The sequence below is a fragment of the Heterodontus francisci genome, chromosome 2 (genome assembly GCF_036365525.1).
Source record: "Heterodontus francisci isolate sHetFra1 chromosome 2, sHetFra1.hap1, whole genome shotgun sequence".
Taxonomy (NCBI): domain Eukaryota; kingdom Metazoa; phylum Chordata; class Chondrichthyes; order Heterodontiformes; family Heterodontidae; genus Heterodontus; species Heterodontus francisci.
In genome coordinates this window covers 160733796-160757773 of record NC_090372.1, presented here as the reverse complement: position 1 = coordinate 160757773, position 23978 = coordinate 160733796, and the positions used below count along the sequence as shown (strand labels likewise).

General features: G+C 42.1%; 2 protein-coding genes across 3 annotated transcripts in view; one reads left to right on the top strand and one right to left on the bottom strand.

Moving 5' to 3' along the window:
* Nucleotides 1-23978, top strand: part of LOC137348033 (mitochondrial glutathione transporter SLC25A40-like) — a 64217-nt gene that overhangs the window by 36866 nt on the left and 3373 nt on the right. For both annotated transcript variants that reach the window (XM_068013127.1, XM_068013136.1), the window contains exons 6-9: nt 5211-5335; nt 13002-13175; nt 19346-19455; nt 22212-22290. In XM_068013127.1, coding sequence (XP_067869228.1) covers nt 5211-5335; nt 13002-13175; nt 19346-19455; nt 22212-22290 — 488 coding nt within the window. The remainder of the gene's footprint in view (nt 1-5210; nt 5336-13001; nt 13176-19345; nt 19456-22211; nt 22291-23978) is intronic.
* Nucleotides 2169-23978, bottom strand: part of rundc3b (RUN domain containing 3b) — a 174492-nt gene continuing 152682 nt past the window's right edge. Inside the window, exon 11 of the mRNA XM_068013114.1 lies at nt 2169-2223. Coding sequence (XP_067869215.1) covers nt 2177-2223 — 47 coding nt within the window. The 3' untranslated portion in view covers nt 2169-2176. The remainder of the gene's footprint in view (nt 2224-23978) is intronic.

Here is a 23978-nt window from a genome sequence, read left to right as displayed (position 1 = left end):
GCAGTTCAGAGAAGGTTCACTTTGTTTCCTGGGATGAAGAGGTTGTCTTATGAGGAGAAGTTGAGCAGGTTGGGCCTATACTTACTGGAGTTTAGAAGAATGAGGGGTGATCTTATTGAAACATTCAAGATTCTAAGGGGGCTTGACAGGGTAGATGCTGAGAGGATGTTTCCCCTAATGGGGGAATCTACAACAAGGGGTACAGTTTCAAAATAAGGGGTCTCCCATTTAAAGAGAGATGAGGAGGAATTTCTTCTGAGAGTCACTAATCTTTAGAATTCTGTACCCCAGAGTGCAGTGGAGGCTGGGTCATTGAATATTATCAAGACTGAGTCAGTCAGATTTTTGATCTACAAGGAAGTAAAGGGTTATGGAGGGCAGGCAGGAAAGTGGAGTTAAGCCGCAGTCAAATCAGCCATGAATGTTAGAACAGGCTCGAGGGACCAAATGGCTTACTCCTGCTCCTATTTCTTATGTTCTTGTGTTTAAAAACAGTTCATTTATTTATTTACAAAGTTCTTTTTGGAATGCGTCCAATAAGTTTTGCTGCTTTCCTGGCACATTGTTCAGAGAGATTGCTGCACCTCCTCTGTTGTCCGGTCTGATCCTGCTGTAGAAAGATAGTAGTTGTCAATGTTTGTAATGCAACCTTTATTTGCTCCTATTACTCCCATTGTAGGATCTCTTGTTGTAGCTACTTTTTGTGCCCAATATGGCTTTGGACACTTTCTCTGGCTTGGGTACTACTGCCTTATCGAAGAGCTCCTCAGCTGGTTATGTCAACCTCCTAACTGCGGCCAAATCCTAGACATACCCAGTATTCTTAAATAATTTTTTTTTTCGTTCCCCCTCACCCCAATAGTTTTCCTACAGTCTAGTCCATCACCTTCCCCCTGCCCACAGCAGCACCTTCTTGCATAATAGTAGCAGAACTTGTATCCCAGCCTCTTCCACCCCACTCAGCATTTCTTCATCCTATGCTAAGTTCATCACCCCTTGCCTCGGCCCTCTGTTGCTTGGGTAAATTCCACTGCCTTCCAGATGGGTCGATCTTTGCATGACCCTGGTAGCCACCTCTAACTCAGATGGCTTTCACTTCAGTCCTTTTCATTTTCTTGGCCATCTGCCTGTATCATATTAGTTATTTACAGTACAGAAGGAGGCCATTTGGCCCATGTCCATGCCGGCTCTCCGTGGAACATTCCAGTTAGTCCCACTCCCCTGTTAGACCCCTATAGTCCTGCAAGTTTATTTCCTTTAAGTGCCCGTCCAATTTCTTTTTGAATTCATTGATTTTGTCTCCACTTTTGCCACCCTTGTGAGCAGTGAGTTCCAGGTCATTACCACTCACTGTGTATATATATTTTTCTCACATGCCCCCTGTGTCTCTTGTACAAAACCTTCAATTTGTGTCCTCTAGTCCTTGCACCATCAGTTAATGGGAACAGTTTTTTCTTTTCTGTCTTGTCTAAGCCTATCATAATTTTGTACACCTATCAAATCACCCCTCAGTCTCCTTTCCCCCCCAAGGAGAACAATCCCAGCTTTTCCAACCTAACGTTGTGTCTAAAATACCCCATCCCTAGAACCATTCTGGTAAATCTCCTCTGTACCCTCTCAAGGACCCTCACATCCTTCCTAAAGCATGGTTACCAGAACTGGACACAGTACTCTAGGTGGGGCCTTTCAGAGCTTTAGAAAGGTTCAGCATAACTTCCCTGCTTTTATACTCTACGCTTCTATTTATGAAGCCCAAGATCCCGTATGCTTTGCTGACAACTCCTTTTTCAATATGTCCTGCCACCTTCAAAGATTGATGCACCGGAGATCCTTCTGTTCCTGCACACTCTTTAGAACTGTGCCATTAAGTATGTATTGCCTCACCCTGTCCCTTCTACCAAAATGCATCACCTCACACCTGTCTGTATTAAATTCCATCTGCCACGTGTCTCTCCATTCTTCTAGTTCACCTGTGTCCTGTTGCAGGCGGTTCGTATCATCCTCACTGAACGGTTTCATCGATGACAGATTTTGAATTCTACTCTGTATTCAGTCTGACAGACAAAATGCTTTCATTTTTAGAATGAACAGTAAATAATCAAAACAACTTTCAGCATTTCAAACTCATATAGGTTTTGAACTAAAAAAGATTTGTTACTTGCCTGTGCTCTTTTCATTATATTCTAATAACTTCTTCAACTGCTTGCTCTTTGAAAACACTTCCTGTAATAAGATTTTTTTAAATTTTGTTCTGAGGTTTTTTGCATTCTGTACGTACAGTATAAATCAATTTCAGATTTAAAAATCTACAGTGAACTATGAAATATAATTTTACACCTGCAGTATTAATGACTAGTTTAAAATAAAATATGGTATTTAATAAAGGGGATTTTTAAAGGTAACTATAACTTACTAATGTGTTGTGTGGAATGTGCATAGCATGTTCTATTGATGTATTTCCAATCCTGGGAAAGTATGAAATTTAACCTGTTTCGGCTTTGAAGGAATGTCTTTTGCTGTTTTAATATATTTACTGTGTTTCTTAAAAATTTGCATAATATTTAAATTGCACTGAAAGGATGGTTTTTGATTAGATATTCTATCTATTCCTTAATCAATAAGGTTCTTAAAACATTGAGGTCAACTGTTCATAATGTACTGCATGTTTAATAAAATTAATAGTACTTACCATACACTTTAAAATAGAGTACAACCACAGCTGATGGTCAGAGGCTCAAATGCATTACAGTTCTGAGCTCCGTATTCAGGTTAATCTAACCTTCAAATCCCAATTTTTCATTTACAATTTGTCACTTTCACACCTTTTTGTTCTTGCCTCTACTATGCTCCACTTTACATCTAAGGGTAACAGCTCTAAATAAAGAGTAACTAATTGCCTTGTAAGCGAATTTGAATCTGACACCCAATGTGATTTGCAACTTAATCATTTTATTATATTTAATCAAATTTTTATCACCCACAATGTCTTTGAGCAGTAGGCACACAGGAAAATAAATGCTATTCACCCCTTTCCCCTCTGTGTGGAGATGTAACCTTCATTGATTCTTTCAATCCTGGCTCCCTCGACAGATTGTGAAGGAAAGCTCAAGATCTCTAGTCTCACACACACACTTTGATTCATTATGGCATGAAAAATGTTAATGTGAACTTCTAGTTGGTGAATGTGTTTACCATTAAGAATGTAACTAATCATTTTGACCCCATTGTTCAATTCTTATGTCAAGACCATCTTGGCTATATTGTTTCACAATATTGCCGCAAAAATAATTAAATGGGCATAAATTGCACATTCCGCACCTCAGCGGAAAACAACACAGCTATTATAGCTACAGTACAAATCTACAAGCTCTAAGTAAAAGGAAAGCAGAAACCTTTAATCATGGGAATAATCCTAATCCTGCATATGTCTGTACACGAATAGGGTAGCTTGCAGTTCCCTGCTTTTGAGGATGAAGAAATCACTTTATGATCCCTCGCTTATGATTCACCAACCCTGCCATTCTTAATTGTTCATATTGGGGTTTTAACTCGCTGATCTGCAAACCCACCAAAGTCTAATCATCAATGCTACAATTGCTACCATCTGGACAACAAAAAACACGAGATAACCTCACCCAAGGTGATTCTCCATTTGCCAACAAAAATGAGCTCCTAATGTTCTCATCCCTCTTTTTGTATCATTTGTAATTAGCAAGTTCTAAGTTATCTGATTTTTTTTAATGTATTGAATTAATCATTTAAGTACAAAAAATTCTTTTATAGCCAAAATTGGCAACTTACCTATAAGGCTTCTGTCTAGAGGGTAACCTTTTTAGTCACTCTTGATTTGTTTTGTTGGTGTAAGGCAAACTGCTAACCAGCAAACTATGCTAATAGTGTGTAAAGCAATGTCTTTCTTGCTCCAAACATTAATTCTCTAAATTCTACCAATCAGCCTGTATAATGCAGTTAGGTAATTCTTCATCCCGGGTGAAACCACTTTGACTTTGAACTCTACATCAGTCCAGTTGGCAGGCACCACTTATCCTGAAATAGCAGTATGTAACTGGTGCAATACAAACTCCCTCATTCCCTGTAACTAGTATCCTTGCATATATCATTTTTTCAGCAAGTATATTGATTTTACTTGATCAGTTTATCATCTGGTAGCAATAGTATTGCCACTATCACAGGAACACTTCCTACTTCTGTTATCTTATCCATATTAATTTCCAGTTGCATTTAATTGAAGTTTCACCAAGTGAAACTGCCGGGTATAAGCCTCTCTTTACTTATGTATAATTCACTGGTTTGATTCTAAACTCCTAATTAAAAAATGTTTTTGCATGAATGCTCTTTCCTTACACCCATAAATCCTAAATAGGATTATTGACATGTGGGAAAATGACTCCTCCTTCAAATATCTTTTGCTTCTACTACCTTTTAACTTGGTTAAAGTAGGCACGTTCTACCTGTTTTCCCATTCAGGGTCACCAGTTAAGTTTTTATTTTAGAGATACAGCACTGAAACAGGCCCTTCGGCCCACCGAGTCTGTGCCGACCATCAAACACCCATTTATACTAATCCTACGTTAATCCCATATTCCTACCACATCCCCTCAATTCCCCTACCACCTACCTACACTAGGGGCAATTTACAATGGCCAATTTACCTATCAACCTGCAAGTCTGGCTGAGAGAGGAAACCGGAGCACCCGGCGGAAACCCACGCAGTCAGAGGGAGAACTTGCAAACTCCGCACAAGCAGTGCCCAGAATCGAACCCGGGTCGCTGGAGCTGTGAGGCTGCGGTGCTCGCCACTGTGCCACCCATGTTCTCATGCAAGTAGAGCGCACAAGTTTTTTTTTAAGGCTTTCTCCCTAACCAAAGAAATTTCTGCCTGTGATGCACTGTGTCTTTTTTTTAACCCTTTTTTACCGATTTGTCTCCTGTTAACCACCTGCTAAATGAGAGCAGTTACTTCATATTTGAATCTAGCAATGCTGTAAGGGTCAGTCTCGGTTCAAAATTTGAGTGGTCAGTACTTGGAATTGTTGTACACTTATTTTAAGGTATCATACCTCTATATTTAACAAAAGTTAGACATTAACATTATCACAGTATAAAGAAAAATGAATAGCAGTATTAGATCAGCATACTTAAAATCAGCCTGATTAATTCTTTCCTTACAATATATAATTATCTTGCAGAATAATGGCAGTGCCTGCAACAGTTATTTATTTCACTTGTTATGATCAATTACGGGCCTTTTTGAAGAACCACCTAGGATATGATGGCATCTATATTCCATTGATAGCTGGAGCCGCAGCTCGCGGTAAGTTGTAATTAAAAGTGAGTTAACCTCCAAAAATCTTCAGCCTAAGGTAACACAACAGTGACTGGCATAGGTCTGACTCTAGCATTGCTTTCAGCATCTGCATTGCTCTGTGAATTAATTGGCATTAGGATTACTTCAACTGGACAAAGCAAACTTATGAATTTCCACTGCTAGCATGATGCCTGACCTAGTGCTCCACTGATAGCTGACAAATCCATGTACCAGATAGTCCCTTGTCCAAAAGTACACATCATTTATGCATTGTTTCTTGTCAGAAATATCATGGGATAGAAATCCATTCACAGTGCTCAGTTGATGTCTTGATCAAGTTTCTATTCTTTATGCGTGAGCCTAGATTGTGAAGATCAACAGACAACTTGTAGAGGGCATGACTAACTGATTCAGTCTTTTTTATTTATTTATTTAGAGATACAGCACTGAAACAGGCCCTTCGGCCCACCAAGTCTGTGCCGACTAAGAACCACCCATTTATATACTACATCTACAGTAATCCCATATTCCCTACCACCTACCTACACTAGGGGCAACTTACAATGGCCAATTTACCTATCACCTGCAAGTCTTTGGCGGTGGGAGGAAACCGGAGCACCCGGCGAAAACCCACGCGGTAACAGGGAGAACTTGCAAACTCCGCACAGGCAGTACCCAGAATTGAACCCGGGTCCCTGGAGCTGTGAGGCTGCGGTACTAACCACTGTGCCGCCTCTTCTTGTGAGGGGGAGGGGAAAGGGCATTTGTTAGAATCCCTAGCTCATTTTCTATTTCCAGGATTGTTAATGTTTGTGTACTTTTTGCCACTTGAGTTCAGACAGAGATAAACTAACTCCAGTGCTGAACTGGATGCATAGAATGATTCCTGCACTAAAGCAGGTAGGCTCAAGGCCTGATCAATGTTGGGTATGTGGCTGCATTAACCGTGACCAGCTGTGGATGTCTAACTGTGTTAACAAGTAGCTTTCATTGAAGCACAAGTGAATTTCAGGTCATTCAGAAGCACTGTAGTGGTCCTCTGGTAGGTCTTGGGTGAAGGCGATTAGAAGTGGAACTTCTATTTATTTTTGACTCCTTTACAAAGTCTAGAAGTTGAAACTTTCCTGGTCTTTTGACCTCTATCAGTCCCTTTTTTAAGGCGGCTACAGAACTAAAGAAATTACTCAGAGCTTACATGGTATAAGCTCTGGCTTTTTTTTTGGACCAATTTGTGAAAAGTGTCCTAAAACAGGCATTAGGTCTCTTGGCATTGTTCAAGAGTCCTTGTGCTAAAGTAGTCTGGCATCATAAATGTTTCTAGTGCAGGAGGTTTACCTCCTAAACTGAACCTCTATGCCAAAGTTCTCCATTCAGCAAGCTGGTGTAACCTAGTACAATTTCACCCCCTGTATTACAAACGTACCTACCCATTTTGCCTTTATCGCCTTGTCCACTGCAAACTGCCCTTGTGGACCTCAATGTGGAGAGGGAATTGTAACAAATGCTTCCAGCTTTGCTGAAGCTGGATGAATACGAATAGTGTCCAAGCTTGCATCCTGAAAAATGGAATACAAGATCCGCTCCTGTGACTTTTGACAGATTTATTAAAGCAGGATTAAGGAAAATCCCAAGGCTTTTTATACGTATATAAAGAGCAAGAGGGTAACTAGGGAAAGGGTTGGCCCACTCGAGGACAGAGAAGGGACTCTACGTGTGGAGCCAGAGAAAATGGGCGAGGTACTAAATGAGTACTTTGCATCAGTATTTACCTAACAGAAGGACTTGGTGGATGATGAGTCTAGGGAAGGGAGTGTAGATAGTCTGTCATCTCATTATCAAAAAGGAGGAGGTGTTGGGTGTCTTGCAAAGCATTAAGGTAGATAAGTCCCCAGGGCCTGATGGGATCTACCCCAGAATACTAAGGGAGGCAAGGGAAGAAATTGCTGGGGCCTTGACAGAAATCTTTGCATCCTCATTGGCTACAGGTGAGGTCCCAGAGGACTGGAGAATAGCCAATGTTGTTCCTTTTGTTTAAGAAGGGTAGCAAGGATAATCCAGGAAATTATAGGCCGGTGAGCCTTACGTCAGTGGTAGGGAAATTATTAGAGAGGATTCTTCGGGACAGAATTTACTCCCATTTGGAAACAAACGAACTTATTAGCGAGAGACAGCATGGTTTTGTGAAGGGGAGGTCGTGTCTTACTAATTTGATTGAGTTTTTTGAGGAAGTGACGAAGATGATTAATGAAGGAAGGGCATTGGATGTTATCTATATGGACTTCAATAAAGCCTTTGACAAGGTCCCTCATGGCAGACTGGTACAAAAGGTGAAGTCACACGGGATCAGAGGTGAGCTGGCAAGATGGATACAGAACTGGCTCGGTCATAGACAGAGGGTAGCAGTGGAAGGGTGCTTTTCTGAATGTGACTAGTGGTGTTCCGCAGGGATCAGTGCTGGGACTGTTGCTGTTTGTAGTATATATAAATGATTTGGAGGAAAATGTAACTGGTCTGATTAGTAAGTTTGCGGATGACACAAAGGTTGGTGGAGTTGCGGATAGTGTTGAGGATTGTCAGAGGATACAGCAGGATATAGATCGGTTGGAGACTTGGGCGGAGAAATGGCAGATGGAGTTTAATCCGGACAAATGTGAGGTAATGCATTTTGGAAGGTCTAATGCAGGTGGGAAGTATACAGTAAATGGCAGAACCCTTAGGAGTATTGACAGGCAGAGAGATCTGGGCGTACAGGTCCACAGGTCACTGAAAGTGGCAACGCAGGTGGATAAGGTAGTCAAAAAGGCATATGGCATGCTTGCCTTCATCGGTCGGGGCATAGAGTAATAAAAATTGGCAAGTCATGCTGCAGCTGTACAGAACTTTAGTTAGGCCACACTTAGAATATTGCGTGCAATTCTGGTCGCCACACTACCAGAAGGATGTGGAGGCTTTGGAGAGGGTACAGAAGAGGTTTACCAGGATGTTGCCTGGTCTGGAGGGCATTAGCTATGAGGAGAGGTTGGATAAACTCGGATTGTTTTCACTGGAACGACAGAGGTGGAGGGGCGACTTGATAGAGGTTTACAAAGTTATGAGCGGCATGGACAGAGTGGATAGTCAGAAGCTTTTTCCCAGGGTGGAAAAGTCAGTTACTAGGGGACACAGGTTTAAGGTGAGAGGGGCAAAGTTTAGAGGGAATGTGCGAGGCAAGTTCTTTACACAGAGGGTGGTGAGTGCCTGGAACTTGCTGCCGGGGGAGGTGGTGGAAGCAGGTACGATAGCGACGTTTCAGAGGAATCTTGACTAATACATGAATAGGATGGGAATAAAGGGATATGGTCCCCGGAAGTGCAGAAGGTTTTAGTTTAGGCAGGCATCACGATCGCCGCAGGCTTGGAGGGCCAAATGGCCTGTTCCTGTGCTGTACTGTTCTTTGTTCTTTGCTATCTTTTTCCAATGGCTCAGTGGTTAAGTGTATAATGTGCTGCAGCATTTTTCCAAATTTTTTTTTTCTCAAAATATACTTTATTCATAAAAATCTGCAAAAATTACTTTGCCAAACAGTTTCAAACAGCACCAAAAAATACAAACATTGCAAGGGAGATCAGTTTCCTTCGATACTATCATGAGTTTCTTCACAACCCTTCCATTTCACTATTGTCATGCCAATTACAGTTTTACATTTGCAGCAAAAGAAAATATCAACGATACAGTTCGAGGGGTTTCCCATGGATCCAGCCCCTCAGTTCAGCTTGGTGGGGGGACCTTACACTGTGGTCTTTCCCCATTGAGCCTTTGCTGCAGCTGCCCCAAGCTTTAGTGCGTCCCTCAGCACGTAGTCCTGGACCTTGGAATGTGCCAGTCTGCAACATTTGGTGGTGGACAACTCTTTTTGCGCTGGAAGACCAGCAAGTTTCGGGCAGACCAAAGGGCGTCTTTCACCGAATTGATAATCCTCCAGCAGCAGTTGATGTTTGTCTCGGTGTGCGTCCCTGGGAACAGCCCGTAGAGCACAGACTCCTGTGTTACAGAGCTGCTTGGGATGAACCTCGACAAAAACCACTGCATCTCTTTCCACACCTCCTTTGCAAAGACACATTCCAGGAGGAGGTGGGCGACCGTCTCTTCCCCACCACAGCCAACACGGGGGCACTGTGCGGAGGGGGCGAGACTTCGGGTGTGCATGAAGGATCTGACTGGAAGGGCCCTTCTCACCACCAGCCAAGCTACGTCTTGGTGCTTGTTTGAAAGTTCTGGTGATGAGGCATTCCGCCAAATGATTTTGAGGGTCTGCTCGGGGAACCATCCGACAGCATCCACCGTCTCCTTTTCCCGTAGGCCCTTGAGGACATTCCGTGCAGACCACTGCCTGATGGACCGGTGGTCAAAGGTGTTTTCCCGCAGAAACTGCTCCACGAAGGATAGGTGGTACGGCACGGCCCAACTGCATGGAGCGTTCCGCGGCAATGTGGCCAAGCCCATCCTTCACAACACCGGGGACAGATAGAACCTCAGCACGTAGTGACACTTGGAGTTTGCGTACTGGAGGTCTACACACAGCTTGATGCAGCCGCACACAAAGGTGTAGAGCAACAACGTGAGCGCCTCGCACCTGATGACCAGGTTCTTACCCACAATGGAGAGAGATCGCTGCCCCCACATGCCCAACTTTTGTCGTACCTTGGCTACTCGCTCCTCCCATGTTTTGGTGCACGCCCCGGCCCTTCCGAACCATATCCCCAGCACCTTCAGGTAATCTGACCTGACGGTGAAGGGGACAAAGGATCGGTCAGCCCAGTTCCCAAAGAACATGGCCTCGCTCTTGCCGTGGTTAACTTCGGCTCCCGAGGCCAGTTCGAACTGGTCGCAGATGCTCATCAGTCTGCGCACGGACAGCGGATCCGAGCAGAAGACGGCGACGTCATCCATGTACAGGGAGGTTTTAACCTGAGTGCCTCCGCTGCCTGGGATTGTCACCCCTCTTATGCTCGCATCCTTCCTAATAGACTCAGCAAAGGGTTCAATACAGCAAACAAACAAGACCGGGGAGAGAGGACAGCCCTGTCTGACTCCAGATTTGATCGGGAAACTTTCCGATTCCCACCCGTTGATTGAGACTGCGCTACTGATGTTTGTGTAGAGCAGTTGGATCCAATTGCAGATTCCCTCCCCAAACCCCATTTTGGAAAGCACGCCCATCATGTAGGTGTGCGATATCCTGTCAAAAGCCCTCTCCTGGTCCAGGCTGATGAGGCAGGTGTCCACCCTCCTGTTCCGTACGTAGGCGATCGTATCCCTGAGTAGCGCGAGACTATCGGAGATCTTCCTGCCGGGTACAGTACAGGTCTGATCGGGGTGAATCACCAACTCCAGAGCAGATTTGACTCGACTGGTTATGACTTTGGACAAAATCTTGTAGTCAACATTAAGCAGTGAGATGGGCCGCCAATTTCTGATTTCTGCCCTCTCCCCCTTCTGCTTGTAAATGAGGGTGATGATGCCTTTCCTCATGGATTCTGCCATGCTGCCGGCCAGGAGCATACTCTCGTATACTTCCAGCAGGTCCGGGCCGACCCAGTCCCATAGGGCCGAGTACAACTCGACTGGTAAGCCGTCGCTCCCGGGAGTTTTACTCGTCTCGAAGGACTCGACGGCCTTTGTCAGCTCGTCCAGAATTAGCGGCTTGTCCAATCTCTCCCTCCTGCTGTCATCTAAGACCTCTGATAGATGACAGGAAGGACTGGGAGGCTCTGCTGTCTGTGGGCTTCGCGTCATACAGCCCAGCATAAAAGGATTTGCTGATCCTTAGTATATCGGACTGCGAAGACATTACCGAGACATCTTCTTCCTTCAGGCTGCTGATAACAGAGTTCTCTCTGTGTACCTTTTGGAAGAAGTAACGCGAGCACGTCTCATCCTGCTCGATGGAGCGGACTCTGGACCGGAAGATGATCTTGGAGGCCTCCTTGGCAAAGAGCGAGGCCTGCTGGCTCTTCACCTCTTGGAGGTCCTCTTTAACCTCGATCCCCATTGACTGCAACCGGAGTAGATTTTGCATAATATTCTGGAGTCGGGACATTTCCCTCTGTGTCTCTCTCGCCCTCTGACCACCTTTGTGGATGAAGAACCTCTTGATGTTCTCCTTGATCGCTTCCCACCAGTGAACTGGAGACTCAAAGAGGGGTTTCACAGTCCTCCAACCTTTGTAATCCCTTTTGAGTTCCTCAACGTTCTCTGGGGTCAGCAGTGTAGCATTGAGCTTCCACGTCCCTCTGCCAACCCGCTGGTCATCCTATAAGTGACAGTCGGCCAGTAAGAGGCAGTGGTCGGAGAAGAACACCGGCTTGACGTCGGTGGATCCGACCGTGACAGCACGGGACACAAACAGGAAGTCAATCCTGGAACGGGCAGACCCGTCCGATCTTGACCATGTGTATCTGCGCTGCGCTCCGTCTGCAGGTTTGCTGAAGACGTCGTGCAGTTTGGCATCTTTAACTGTTTCCATTAGGAATCTGGACGTAGCGTCCAGTTTGCTGTCGTCACTGCCGGATCGTCCAGCCGCATCAATGATGCAGTTGAAGTCACCGCCTAGGATGACCGGCCTGGACACGGTCAGCCGCTCGCTGCGTTGTACCGGGGCATACACGTTGATCAGCATTGTTCCAAATGAATCAGCAAGTTGCAGGTTTTAACACCTGGTCTTTAAGTTAGTTTATCTCTGCCTGAACTCCACTGGCAAAAGTACACATTACACTAACAATCTTGGAAAGAGAAAATGAGCTAGGGATTCTAGCAAATGCCCTGTCCCCTCCCCCTCACAAGAAGATTGAATGTTAGTTATGCCCTCTACAAGTTGTCTGATCTTCACAATCTAGGCTCACGCATAAAGAATAGAAACTTGATCAAGACATCAGAGGGATGCTGAAATCTGTAGAACTGTACCCCAGCACAAGGCAACAACTTTACAACACCAGATCAATCTTAGATCAAGTCTATTGTCGACTATTCCTCTGGTAATAATTTTGAAATCCTTGGATTACAGGCCTCTTCTGCTGTACAGCTAAGTATTACTGAGTGAAGCAGACACTGAGCCCAGTAGGCAGTTAATTGGAATTGGGGTCTTAAGTACATCATAGGACCCTGATTTGCATAGACTAATGAGGCTGCTGTCTGAGCGGCTGACCAGCAAATCCTAAACTTTGGGTTATTGGACCACATTTAAGTTGCAATTGATTTTTTGCTGCGGAATTTGGGTGTTTTTGATCTGTATTCATTCAGTAGGGAATAGTATTTTTAATGCAGTTTTAACAGATGCACTCTGCTAGTATCTGCAGTAATTTTACTGTCTCATTCAATTACTTTTTATTTGAGTTTTTCTGTGACTTTAATATTGGGACCCCTGTAGAACTGATGAAATGTGCATATGTTCTGTTACAAGAATTGTATGTACCTATATAGAGATGCTGCCTAATTGAGAGTTTGTTTTGAAAAACAATAGGATATAAGTTAACTTAGATTCTCACAAACTAGTGTAGATTTAATATGAACAGTCATTGTACTTGTTTTGATTAAAATATTTGGGAATTGATGAGTTTGAAATGGTTTCTGAAGTATTACACTTGGTTTGGTATGCCATGTAGACTTCATTGTCTTAACCTTTCTTGTGTTTCAGTGGGTGCAGTTACTGTCATTAGCCCCCTGGAACTAATCAGAACGAAGAGTCAGTCTCGCAAGCTGACATATAAGGAGCTGGGTAGTGTTGTTCGGATTGCAGTAGCACAGGATGGCTTGCTGTCCCTCTGGAGGGGCTGGGGTCCCACAGTGCTTAGAGATGTGCCATTCTCAGGTCAGTCTGGTGAAAGACATGTATATATTTTATTAAAAATAAAATAACCAAGTTCTCTATTATTGGTTCTGGGAAAAGCTGTGCTTCTAGAGGATTCATTGGAAGCTTATCTTTTCGAAAGTAATTCAGTTTTCATACCTTAATTTTTATTGAGTCTTTTTTTTTCCTGCATTGCAGCCATGTTCTTGGTGCTCCTAGCATTGACTTACTCAACAATCTTTCCCCACTGCCTCTTGAGTGGAGGGCTTCTCCTGGTGAGAAGAATATCATCCTCCTCTTCCTTTCCATTGCCTGTTCCAAGACCTCCAGTGCAGCATTAGAGAACTTTGTTGTCTGCTTGCTTGTTCCCTCCTTCAGCCACTTTATTCCTCAACTTGTTCCTTTGCAGCCAGAATCAGTTCCCCTTTAAAAAGTGCTGGCTGCCTTAGGTAGTGTTCTTAACAGCTTCACCTCAATAGGCATGCGCCAAATGAATAGCATGGATTCATTGGGCTGCACACACAAATTATTGTAATTAGCATGCAGCATGAATATTGAGGACAGTACCCCTTTTCTCCCTTACCCCCATGCACTCGTTTTCGGGTTTGATATGATTTCTAGGCCCCACTCTCTGGAATTCTGAGTTAATAATGTAAGTAAATTGTAAAATCAAGATTGACTGACTGGCATGAAGGAGGTGATGCAATGCCTTTTAGCTGAGCCATAATTCCCTAGATAGATCAGAATCAGCTCTATAATTAACAGTACATTCAGATGTGGAGAAAATAAATTATTTTCTGATCAGAATCAGCTCTATAATTAACAGTACATTCAGATGTGGAGAAAATAAATTATTTTCTGATCTGATTCACTAATTATTCTTTTTGTTTTAAGCCTTTTTCCTGTCCTATTAGTGCATTGTTGGTCCTTTTGATAAAGGAAGTGAAATACAATAGAAAGTTGACTGTGTCCTTTTAAACAACTAATTTCAACAAAAACTGTCTTGACTACTCAAAACATCTTGAATCTTTCAAATTGAATATTTTAAATTACTGCTTTAAAAATTAATTTCAATCTGTTATTGGAAATATACAGAAAAATTAAGTAGATTTTGAGAAATACACACAATCAAAGAACCATCCTTAATTTAGAATAATGGATATAAATTCTGGTCCTTGAGAAAAAGTGGTGTTCTGTGCCTCGGACCTGTTTTTCTGCTATTTGGCGGCCGATGAGAAAAGGCTAGTAGTTTATCGAGCTTAATTCTTCCACATAGTGTTTAGTCTTCCCTATCATGGAATCAATCCCATTTATTTATTTTCCAAATAAATTCTTCATAAATGCATCTTGTTCTGATCATATTTTTTTTGATCTTCATACCATCTCACAATCAACCTGGGCCTGGTGGCTTCCGCATACAGCACCTTTGTTACGACCGACCGCTCCAAAGCCCCCAATCAAAATATACAATTCTGATTGTGGTGGCAGAAACGCGCTGTTAATTCAATCCTATCCCTCCACAGATTGCCTAACATTTATCATTTTAAACTTTCCAAATTAAAGAAAGACCCAGCCAAATTGTACCATCTATGTCTTTAAATCAACAAATTAACTGTTTAATTCGGAAAACGAAATTCTTAACACTACTAAGATATAAACAACATTTAAAATAGAAAAAATAGAGTCCTTGCAGATTTATGCTCCTGCCGGATGTGGAACAGTCCAAAGTTGCTTGAAGTCCTCACAGCTGTCCGATGAGGGGAAAAAAGGTTCTTCAACAGTAGAACAGTCCGTAGTCTAATTCAGAAGTCGAAATAGTTGCTCTGTCTCCAGTGATGAATTTCAACAATAAACAACTTGAAAACATTTTTTTTAATGAATCAATTTGGCTTTAGAATTTTTGAGGGATAAAAGATTGTCACAGTCTAACTTCCCTTCCTTCAGTTTAAATTATCAGAGATCTCTGTTTTGGCTTAACATTTTTAGAATTTTGAGAGAGAATAATAAATAGACTCAATTCTCTTCCTTCAGTTTAAATGGTCTGAGAGCCCTCTTTTCAGGTGCTAACACACAGCTGTCTGTCTGTTTCTCCAGTTGTCTGTCTCAACTAAAAAATCAGTTCAAAAGATAATTGCAACATTGTACATCCAGTCCTTGGTCTCTGAATGGCTGTTGCCAGGTAACTAGGATGCATTCTTTGAAGCCGGTTGGTTCCCTCTCCGTATGGTTGTATCCAACGGCAACCAAATGCACTTTCTCCTCTAACTCCTGAGGCTTTCTGGTTCTTAAAGCAGTACAGCTCTCTTTCCAGCCTTAAAGGCACACAGCATTCTTCCCGGGAAAAAAAAACTAAAGGATCATAACACCTTCTCCACACACACACACCACCTGTCCCAAAACCCTAAGCAGTATAAGAAGCATTACCAATATCAATATTCAATGAATTTAAACCTACCTGAATTTAAACCAAATATTTTATCCAGCTCCTTTTTTTAAAATCTTAATTTACATAAAGCTTTTAGTATATTTTCATACAGATTAAGCAGAAGAGCGAAGCGCTGTTAAAGACAAAGTGGCCGTGTGTGATGCAACAGAAATTGGATGCCTGTTCCGCTTTTGGTTTTTACATTAGATATACTACTTGGATTTAGCATTACTGGCCATTCCTGTAACCTGACCCCTCTCAACCCACAAACCAGTATTTTTATGCACCAAAATTTAGGTAACTAGAGGCACAAGGATTAGACAGTCATAGTCATTTGTGGCACAGAAAGAGGCCATTCAGCCCATCGGGTCGATGCTGGCTCTCCACAGAGCTACTCAGTCCCCATAGCCCTGCAAATCTATTTCCTTTTAAATGGCCATCCAGTTTCCCCTTGAAGTCACATGATTGCCTTTCACTTCCACCACCCTTGTGGGGAGCGAGTTCCAGGTCATTACGACCTGCTGTGTTTATTTTTATTAAAGTTCTTCCTCATATTCTCCCTGCATCTCTTGCCCAAAATCTTCAATCTGTGTCCCCCGAGTTTTTGTACCATTTAGTTAATGGGAACAGTTTTCCCTTGTCTAACTTATCTAAGCCTGTCATAATCTTGTACACTTCTATTAAATTCCCCTCTCAGTCTCCTTTGTTTTAAGGTGAACAACCCCACTTTTTCCAACCTAACCGTGTAAATAAAACCCCATTCCCGGAATCATTCTGGTAAATCTCTGCACCCTGTCCAGGACCTCCACATCCTTAAAGTGTGGACACAGTGCTCCAGTTGGGGCCTAACCAGGGCTTTATAAAGGCTCAGCATAACTTCCCTGCTTTTTTTACTCAATGCCTCTGTTTATGAAGCCCAAGATCCCATGTGCTTTACTAACCACTCTTTCAATATGTTCTGCCACCTTCAAAGATCAATGCACATGCAGCCCCAGGTCCCTCTGTTCCTGCCCACTCATTGGAACTGTGCCATTAAGCATATATTGCTTCTCCCTATTCCTTCTGCCAAAATACATCACCTCACACTTGTCAGTATTAAATTCCATCTGCCACCTGTCTCTCCATTCTGCGAGCCTATCTATGTCCTGTTGCAGGCAGTTCATATCGTCCTCACTGTTTGCCACTCCTCAAAGTTTGGTGTCACGGGCAAATTTTGAGACTCTGCTCTGTATTCCACTGACCCTTGGGGAACACCACTATCTACCATCCTCCAGTAGTCTGAAAAGCAACCATTTACTACGACTCATTGTTTTTTTTGTCTTTGTCATTTTGTTCTATCTGATTGGAAAATATTGTGCTGTTACACAATCCTCTCATCTTCAGTAGGCACATGAATATACATAATAAAAACTAAGTGCTGGAAATACTCAGCAGGTCTGGCAGCAGCTGTGGAGAGAGAAACAAAGTTAACGTTTCAGGTCTATGACCTTTCATCAGAACTCTGATGAAAGGTCATAGACCTGAAACGTTAACTTTGCTTCTCTCTCCACAGCTGCTGCCAGACCTGCTGAGTATTTCCAGCACTTAGTTTTTATTTCAGATTTCCAGCATCTGTAGTATTATGCTTTTATTACGTGAATATACATTCCTATCAGACCACGACTCAACAGACAGATGTATTAAACAAGTAAATTAATAGGAGTCAGTACTTCCAGTTTAATTACAGCAACTTACAAACTTTTCTCCTCCATGTCAACAACAAAAAACTGGACTCTCTCTTGCTGTACCTTTCAACTGAAAAAATTATTCTTTGAGATATAGTTGTTCACTTATGTGGGAATATGCTGCCGTAGAGCAAGATTTAATTGGAATTTTCCAGTCAGCCTGCAGGCCCGCCTCTTCCCACTGCCTCCCCCGCCCCCCCCCCCCCCCCCCCCCCAAATGGCATCAGGAACAGGCCAGCTGCCTGGAGGTGGCCTCCCAGTGGCAGACAGGGGACCAGCACTCCAGGCAAACTTTGAGGCCCGCCCCACCTACCTGGCTGCAGCCACAGGCCACCCTGCAGAGGGGATCCCCCTCCGGATTAGTCTGGCTGCTTTGGCCATATTTTTAATGGCAAAGTTTTAAAAGTACTGAGAGGATGCTTCCAAGATGGAGGCTTTCACGTGCTCTCTCTCCAGAAGCAGCAGGCTGTAGCTTCTTTTGAGCTGTTCCTTTCGAATTGCAGGGCTTCTTATTGGCCTTCCAGCTTCAAGAGCCCGCCCACCATCCTTTGAATTGGACGGTTAGCACTGTCTAGCCACTATTTGACCAATTTGGGAAAAATCACTGCCAGCTGGCTGATGCCCACACAGTGCAAGGTCAAGGCTCCCATTTGACTCCGATGTGGAGTCCTGACCCAAAACCAAAATCCTTCCCATGGTGTCAAGAAATGCTCTCAGGGAACCATGCATTTCAAGTGGTGCTTTTGTGTCCAGATATAATTTACATTTCTATAGCATGCAGAAACCAATATTTATCATGGTGGACAAGTAAGAATCCCAAAAATAAATTTAATAAGGGCAAAAATGTTTCATTTTTCTCAGTGTCCACTTTTCCCAATGAACAAAACTTTGTACATTAAATTCCTTTCAATCTATTAATTCTAAAATAGATTGAGCATTTTCATTTGGTTATTATAAAGTCCCCTAACATTTTTGTAAACGTGGAAGTTATGTCATTAAAGGAAAAGGGGGTTTTGTGAATTAACAAATTACGAGTTTTACTTGCCTTAAAAAGATAACTTCTGGGTCAGGAGCTTCTTTTAAAACTTGTGCAGTGAAATTTTGTAATTGAAACCTTAATAGCAACATCCCTTAATCTTATTGATGGTTCCTGGTGTGAAAGTGTCACTTCTTATGGAGGTAAGACAAGACAGTCTAAGCAATGGATTAGATATAGTGGGATAGCTGTCTTTTTGGTGCACTTCATTTATCATCTGGCACTTAAAGTTGCACAAAAATATTTATTTATTTAGAGATACAGCACTGAAACAGGCCCTTCGGCCCACCGAGTCTGTGCCGACCAACAACCACCCATTTATACTAACCCTACAGTAATCCCATATTCCCACCACCTACCTACACTAAGGGCAATTTACAACAGCCAATTTACCTATCAACCTGCAAGTCTTTGGCTGTGGGAAGAAACCGGAGCACCCAGCGAGAACCCACGCGGTCACAGGGAGAACTTGCAAACTCCGCACAGGCAGTACCCAGAATCGAACCCGGGTCCCTAGAGCTGTGAGGCTGTGGTGTTAACCACTGCGCCGCCTTTGCTTATTATTTTCCACTCTGCAGAAGCTTCTAATTTCTGCTTTGTGTCTTGTCTCTAATTGCATTAACTGATTCATCTACAACACCACTAAAATACTTAAATGCTTCTTACAATAATATTAGTCCAATTGCATCAGGAGGGTGTGAACTTGATTTCTGCTGAGAGAAATGGCAGCATTGATTGCATTCCCTGATGAGATGCTCGCTGTTAAGTTATAGCTGTGGATTAGACCAGTAATGCAGTGTAAGTATTTTCATTTTTCGTCTGCAATTAAATCATATTGAGCAGTTGCCTAAACATGTACTGTTTTTGATTCAGTAACTGTTTGTGAACAAAAGTAACTGCTGCACTTGCTCATTGTTCTACTTGTACTGTGTTTAGAGGCTTAATGAGAAGGTTGGAAATGGAGAGTTTTGCAATAGAGTTTTAACTCCATTATCTGCCCCCACAGCAACTTACTGGTTTAATTATGAACTAATGAAGAACCAATTTTGCAAGAAATACAATGTCAGTGAACCTACGTTCGCAATCAGTTTTTTCTCCGGAGCATCATCAGGCGCTGTAAGTCTGACTTTTATAATAAAACATTTGTGATGGATAGAATAGATGAATTTGGGTTTACACATTGAAACCAGATGTTTTTCTCAATAAACTTAAAGGTTTTGTGAATCCAGATTTCTTTAGAAAAAAAGTGTTGAATAGTAATTTTTTTTTTACTGTTTAAGTGGTTAATCTTCTTGTTCTCACTCAAATTGTAACTGGTTCTTTTAAAACATTTTGCCTGTCCATTAATACTTCATAGACTTATCAGTTTGGTTTACTGTTGAAGTAGTTGGGTGTTTTATTAACTTTGCACGTTGTCAATGAATATTGAAAGTCTGGTATGTCCTGAAGAAAAGTTATACAAACTTTTCTCTCGAACCCTGAAGGTGCTTGAGAGATTCTTCACAATATTCACTACTCAATCATAACTGATAACATACAACAGCAATTTTAACTGTGGGAAGCTATCACCATATTTCTTTATCTCTGATAAAAATATTTTGGCTTATCTATATTACTTTATAACATAGAGCCCTAAGTCCAAAAAACCTATTTCTCTCTCCTCTATGACTCCCACAAATGCATTAATGTCCTATTAATGACAGGCACCTGAAATTTTTATGAAGGTTTTCTGGATTTTATGTGCCATAACAGCCGTAACCTCTGCAGAAACAGCAGAATTCGCCTTTTATACTCTTTTTTTTCTCCAGGCTTTCTGCTGAAGGTTTAGTGGTATATTGGAAATTCAATGGAAATTCTACACCAGGATGTCCCAAATTGCACTCTATATCACAAGCATGGTCCGACCATCTATAAAATTAAAGATTTAAAAACATTGGTCCAGATTTTGCAGTTGTAATGACAGTGAAATTGTCAGCGTTTGCCATCATTACAATTGTGAAACTGACAGCACCTTCTAGCGTCCACACATCCACAGTTAAATGTGAAAATCCAGGTTGCTGTCAGTGATTTCTTGCTCCTCCGCAGGGAAGTCTCTGCAGATGGCAATCACTTGAATTGACATGGACCTCCTACTTTTCATGCTCTAATCTAGCTGTTTAAACCCCCAAAAACATTACATCTCATTCAACAAGGCGTAAATAGATTTTAATGGTGTTCTAAGTCTTATTTACTGATGAATAACCTCTCCTGCCCTGTAAAAAAATTAACTTTTTATATTTGTGGGATGCCAAATCTTTCCATGATTTTAAAAGAAGTTTTTAATATAAATATTGCCTTTATCACATGTGTATGTCCCAATCTTTATTTCACTCTATAAAATTATTAAAATGCACTGATTATCCTTCATTTTTTTTTTAAACTCCTGGTTCGCTGTTTGAGAATTGGCTGCTTGATGACATCATTGTTACTAGATCCCAGAGATTTCCTTTGGGACAGGTGAAATCCATGTCAGAGATTGCCCACAAAGATCTAGCAATCTTCGAGGTCAGCTCTGAGTGTCATCACTTTGCCACTTGCCAATAAATCCAGGCTGTTGAATCTACTTTTAATCAAATACCCTTGTGATGCAAATCTTCTCAATCTATAATCATTTGTTGCCATTTAAATAACCGTAAAGAGGAAGGAGTTTATTCACTTTATATTGTATTTTTTAATGCTCATACCATTTTCCTACGCACCAATCTGACGTCAAAAGGTAGAGTATGTTTGAAAACTGCAGACCAAATTTCATTCTTTATAAATCCACATGACCATACAGTGAGCAGTAGTCTGTATGTAGATTTAGGTATGCCTGCTGTGTTTTAACTTCCGTATCTCCAGAGTAGTGCTCAGAGGTGGCTTCTCGCTTTTATTACTATAAAGCAGAACGGACATTGTATTTCTTGGTGTATTACAAAGGTGATATACATTTAAGCCTGGTATCATTTTCACAGTAAAGCCAAAAGTTATGGAGTATTTATGAATAGGAATTGCGGGGGTGGGGAGGGAGGTGAAGCGGTTAAAGATTGCCATTAGATTTCTAAAGTAGGACTGCCTGTATATTTTCCTATATAATCTATGCTGCATGGTATCTACAGCGCTGAAGAACATATGGTAAATTTTTCTTTGGGTATGTCTTAATTATAGCATACTGGAGATGGGGAACACGTAAGGAAATATACCTTTTTTGTAGTTTCTGGCCTGGACCATTTTGCGTGGCCCAAGTCCTACTCAGGCCTGTCCCTTGACAGACTACAGCTGCACTGCTGGTGGTCAGCTTCAGGACCTTCTGGTTGCTCCTTTCTTATTTTAATGATCATGCTGGGCCGGCATCTACTACATCTGGCAATGTTAAGGAAATCTGGCTGCAGTGTACTGGGGAACGACATTTGATGCAATGATTTCTTGGGAACTGAGCATTCTCCTGGCAGAAGTGGAAGATCTGACTTTTAGAATTTAGAAATTGGTACAATGTGGCTGAACAATACATTGCTTTGCACTGGTAGTGAGATACAAGTTGGCTCCCATGCCACTTAATTTGGTGCACAAAGCCTTCTTCATGAAGAGTAGAAAAGACCATAGAAAAGTCATTACTGTGCTTATCAGTGCATCTCAAAGCAGCTAGCTAAAGAGTGGTGTATGCAGAGGGATGGGAGTATGCTTCTTGCAGCAGGAGGTGTATTTCTCAGCACACTTTCATTCCTCATCTATGGTGAATCACAACCTGATGTCTTTTTTTTCCTCATCAAATAGTTTGAACATTGCTTGTTAAACTGTATGACAATAGAAATGAGTGCAATTGCTTGTTGCCAATACTTGACAATCTCTTTCAGATTGCAGCTGTATTGACTTTGCCATTTGATGTAGTGAAAACACGCAGACAGATTGAACTTGGAGAGCTGAGCACGATAAGTATGTAATTTTTAGATTTTTGTTTGAAATTATGCAGTGATCCAGATTTATGTTTGTATGTGCTGAGTGCTCACCTACACTTCACCTCGAAGGTTACATTTCTTGACCGTCTTCACCATTTATGAATCATGGAATGATACAACCTCGAAGGAGAATTTTCAGCCCATCATGCCTGAGCTGGCTCTAGCAAGATAGTGAGCAAAAAGCCCTTCAGCCTGTTTCTTGCACAATTCCTACTTCCTGCTACCTTCTAGCCAGGGAATTTTTGAGTGCAGAGGCCCCTTGCATGAATTTACAGGAGCCACATTCTGCATTGCAAAGCCTTTGCTCATAAATGCAAAAGCAAAATACTGCAATGCTGGAAATCTGAAATAAAAACAAAAAATGCTGGGAATACTCAGCAGGTCAAGCAGCATGTTTGGAGAGAGGAGCAAAGTTAATGTTTCAGCGAAAGCTTGTCACCCAAGTTCTGATAAAAGGTCATCGACCCGAAACATTAACTTTGCCCCTCTCTCCAAACATGCTGCCTGACCTGCTGAGTATTTTCAGCATTTTCTGTTTTTATTCCTGTTCTCAAAGTTGTGTGTCAATATCCGTAGCCAGTTTAAAGTCAAGGATGTATGCTTTAGGTATTGCATTTTTCTGCATTATTTGGTGCTTTTATTTTGCCTATAATTTTCTCCATTTAACAAAAAAATGCCCCTGTATTTTTGATCTTTGCCTTTTGAGAGTTGCAAATAAAGTACAGAAAATGGGTGTTCCTCTGGTTATTCCTCTTTCTGGTTATTTGGAGTAAAGGCCTGCTCGGGTCTGCAAATCAGACCCAACCTGAACCTGACAGAACCCCCATCTGAGCCCGAGCCGGCCCGAGTCCTTCCATTTTTTTCCCACGCTTGTCCCGACAATCAGTTAACCTACCTTCCATTTTTCATTTTGTTCCTTACCTGCACAAACTTAAAATAACTGTAATTAAACCATCTTTAAAGTCCAAAAAGTAAATTAACAGTCAATTACCTGAGGTTGTGAGAGAGCATGTCTGATCTGACCCGACCCGAGCCTAACTGCTGGACCCGGAAGCGTGACCCATTTCGTCCAGAACCCGACACACGTCGTCGGGTCCTGTCAGGTTCGGGTCGGGTAGCAGGCCTTTAATTTGGAGGAGAGTCTGAGGCTAGGTCAAAGGCAAATTCATTTACACTAAAGGTGGACTGCTTGATGCTGCCCATACCCAACCAAGCCAAGCTCCAACTCCCAGTGGTGCCATTTTACTGCTAGGTTCATCTGTTTGAATTTGACAGTTCCAATAGTAGAAGATCCACCAATGAGAGTGCCACACTGAGAATTAATTTTACCTTTGCTTTCATGATTCATAGGTGGAAGAGTAAGGGGCAAATTAGTACTGGACAGCAATGCAGAGAAATATTGCATCATTTCTGCCAGAAGATAGTGGTGCCCGTATAGCAATTGTAGCAGCTTGAGGGAACTGGAAAGCTCCTCCCAGAACCTGCAGGAATTTTCCCACAAATAGCAATGAAATGAGTAATCAGTTGATCTTGGTAAATTTTTGATCTTTTTGGGTCAAAAAGGGATGTTGGCTAGGACACTAAGGGAACTCCAGTTCTTCAGAATAGCCCCATGGAACCTGAATCACAAGAACAGCAGATAGAATTTTAGTTCATTATCTCATC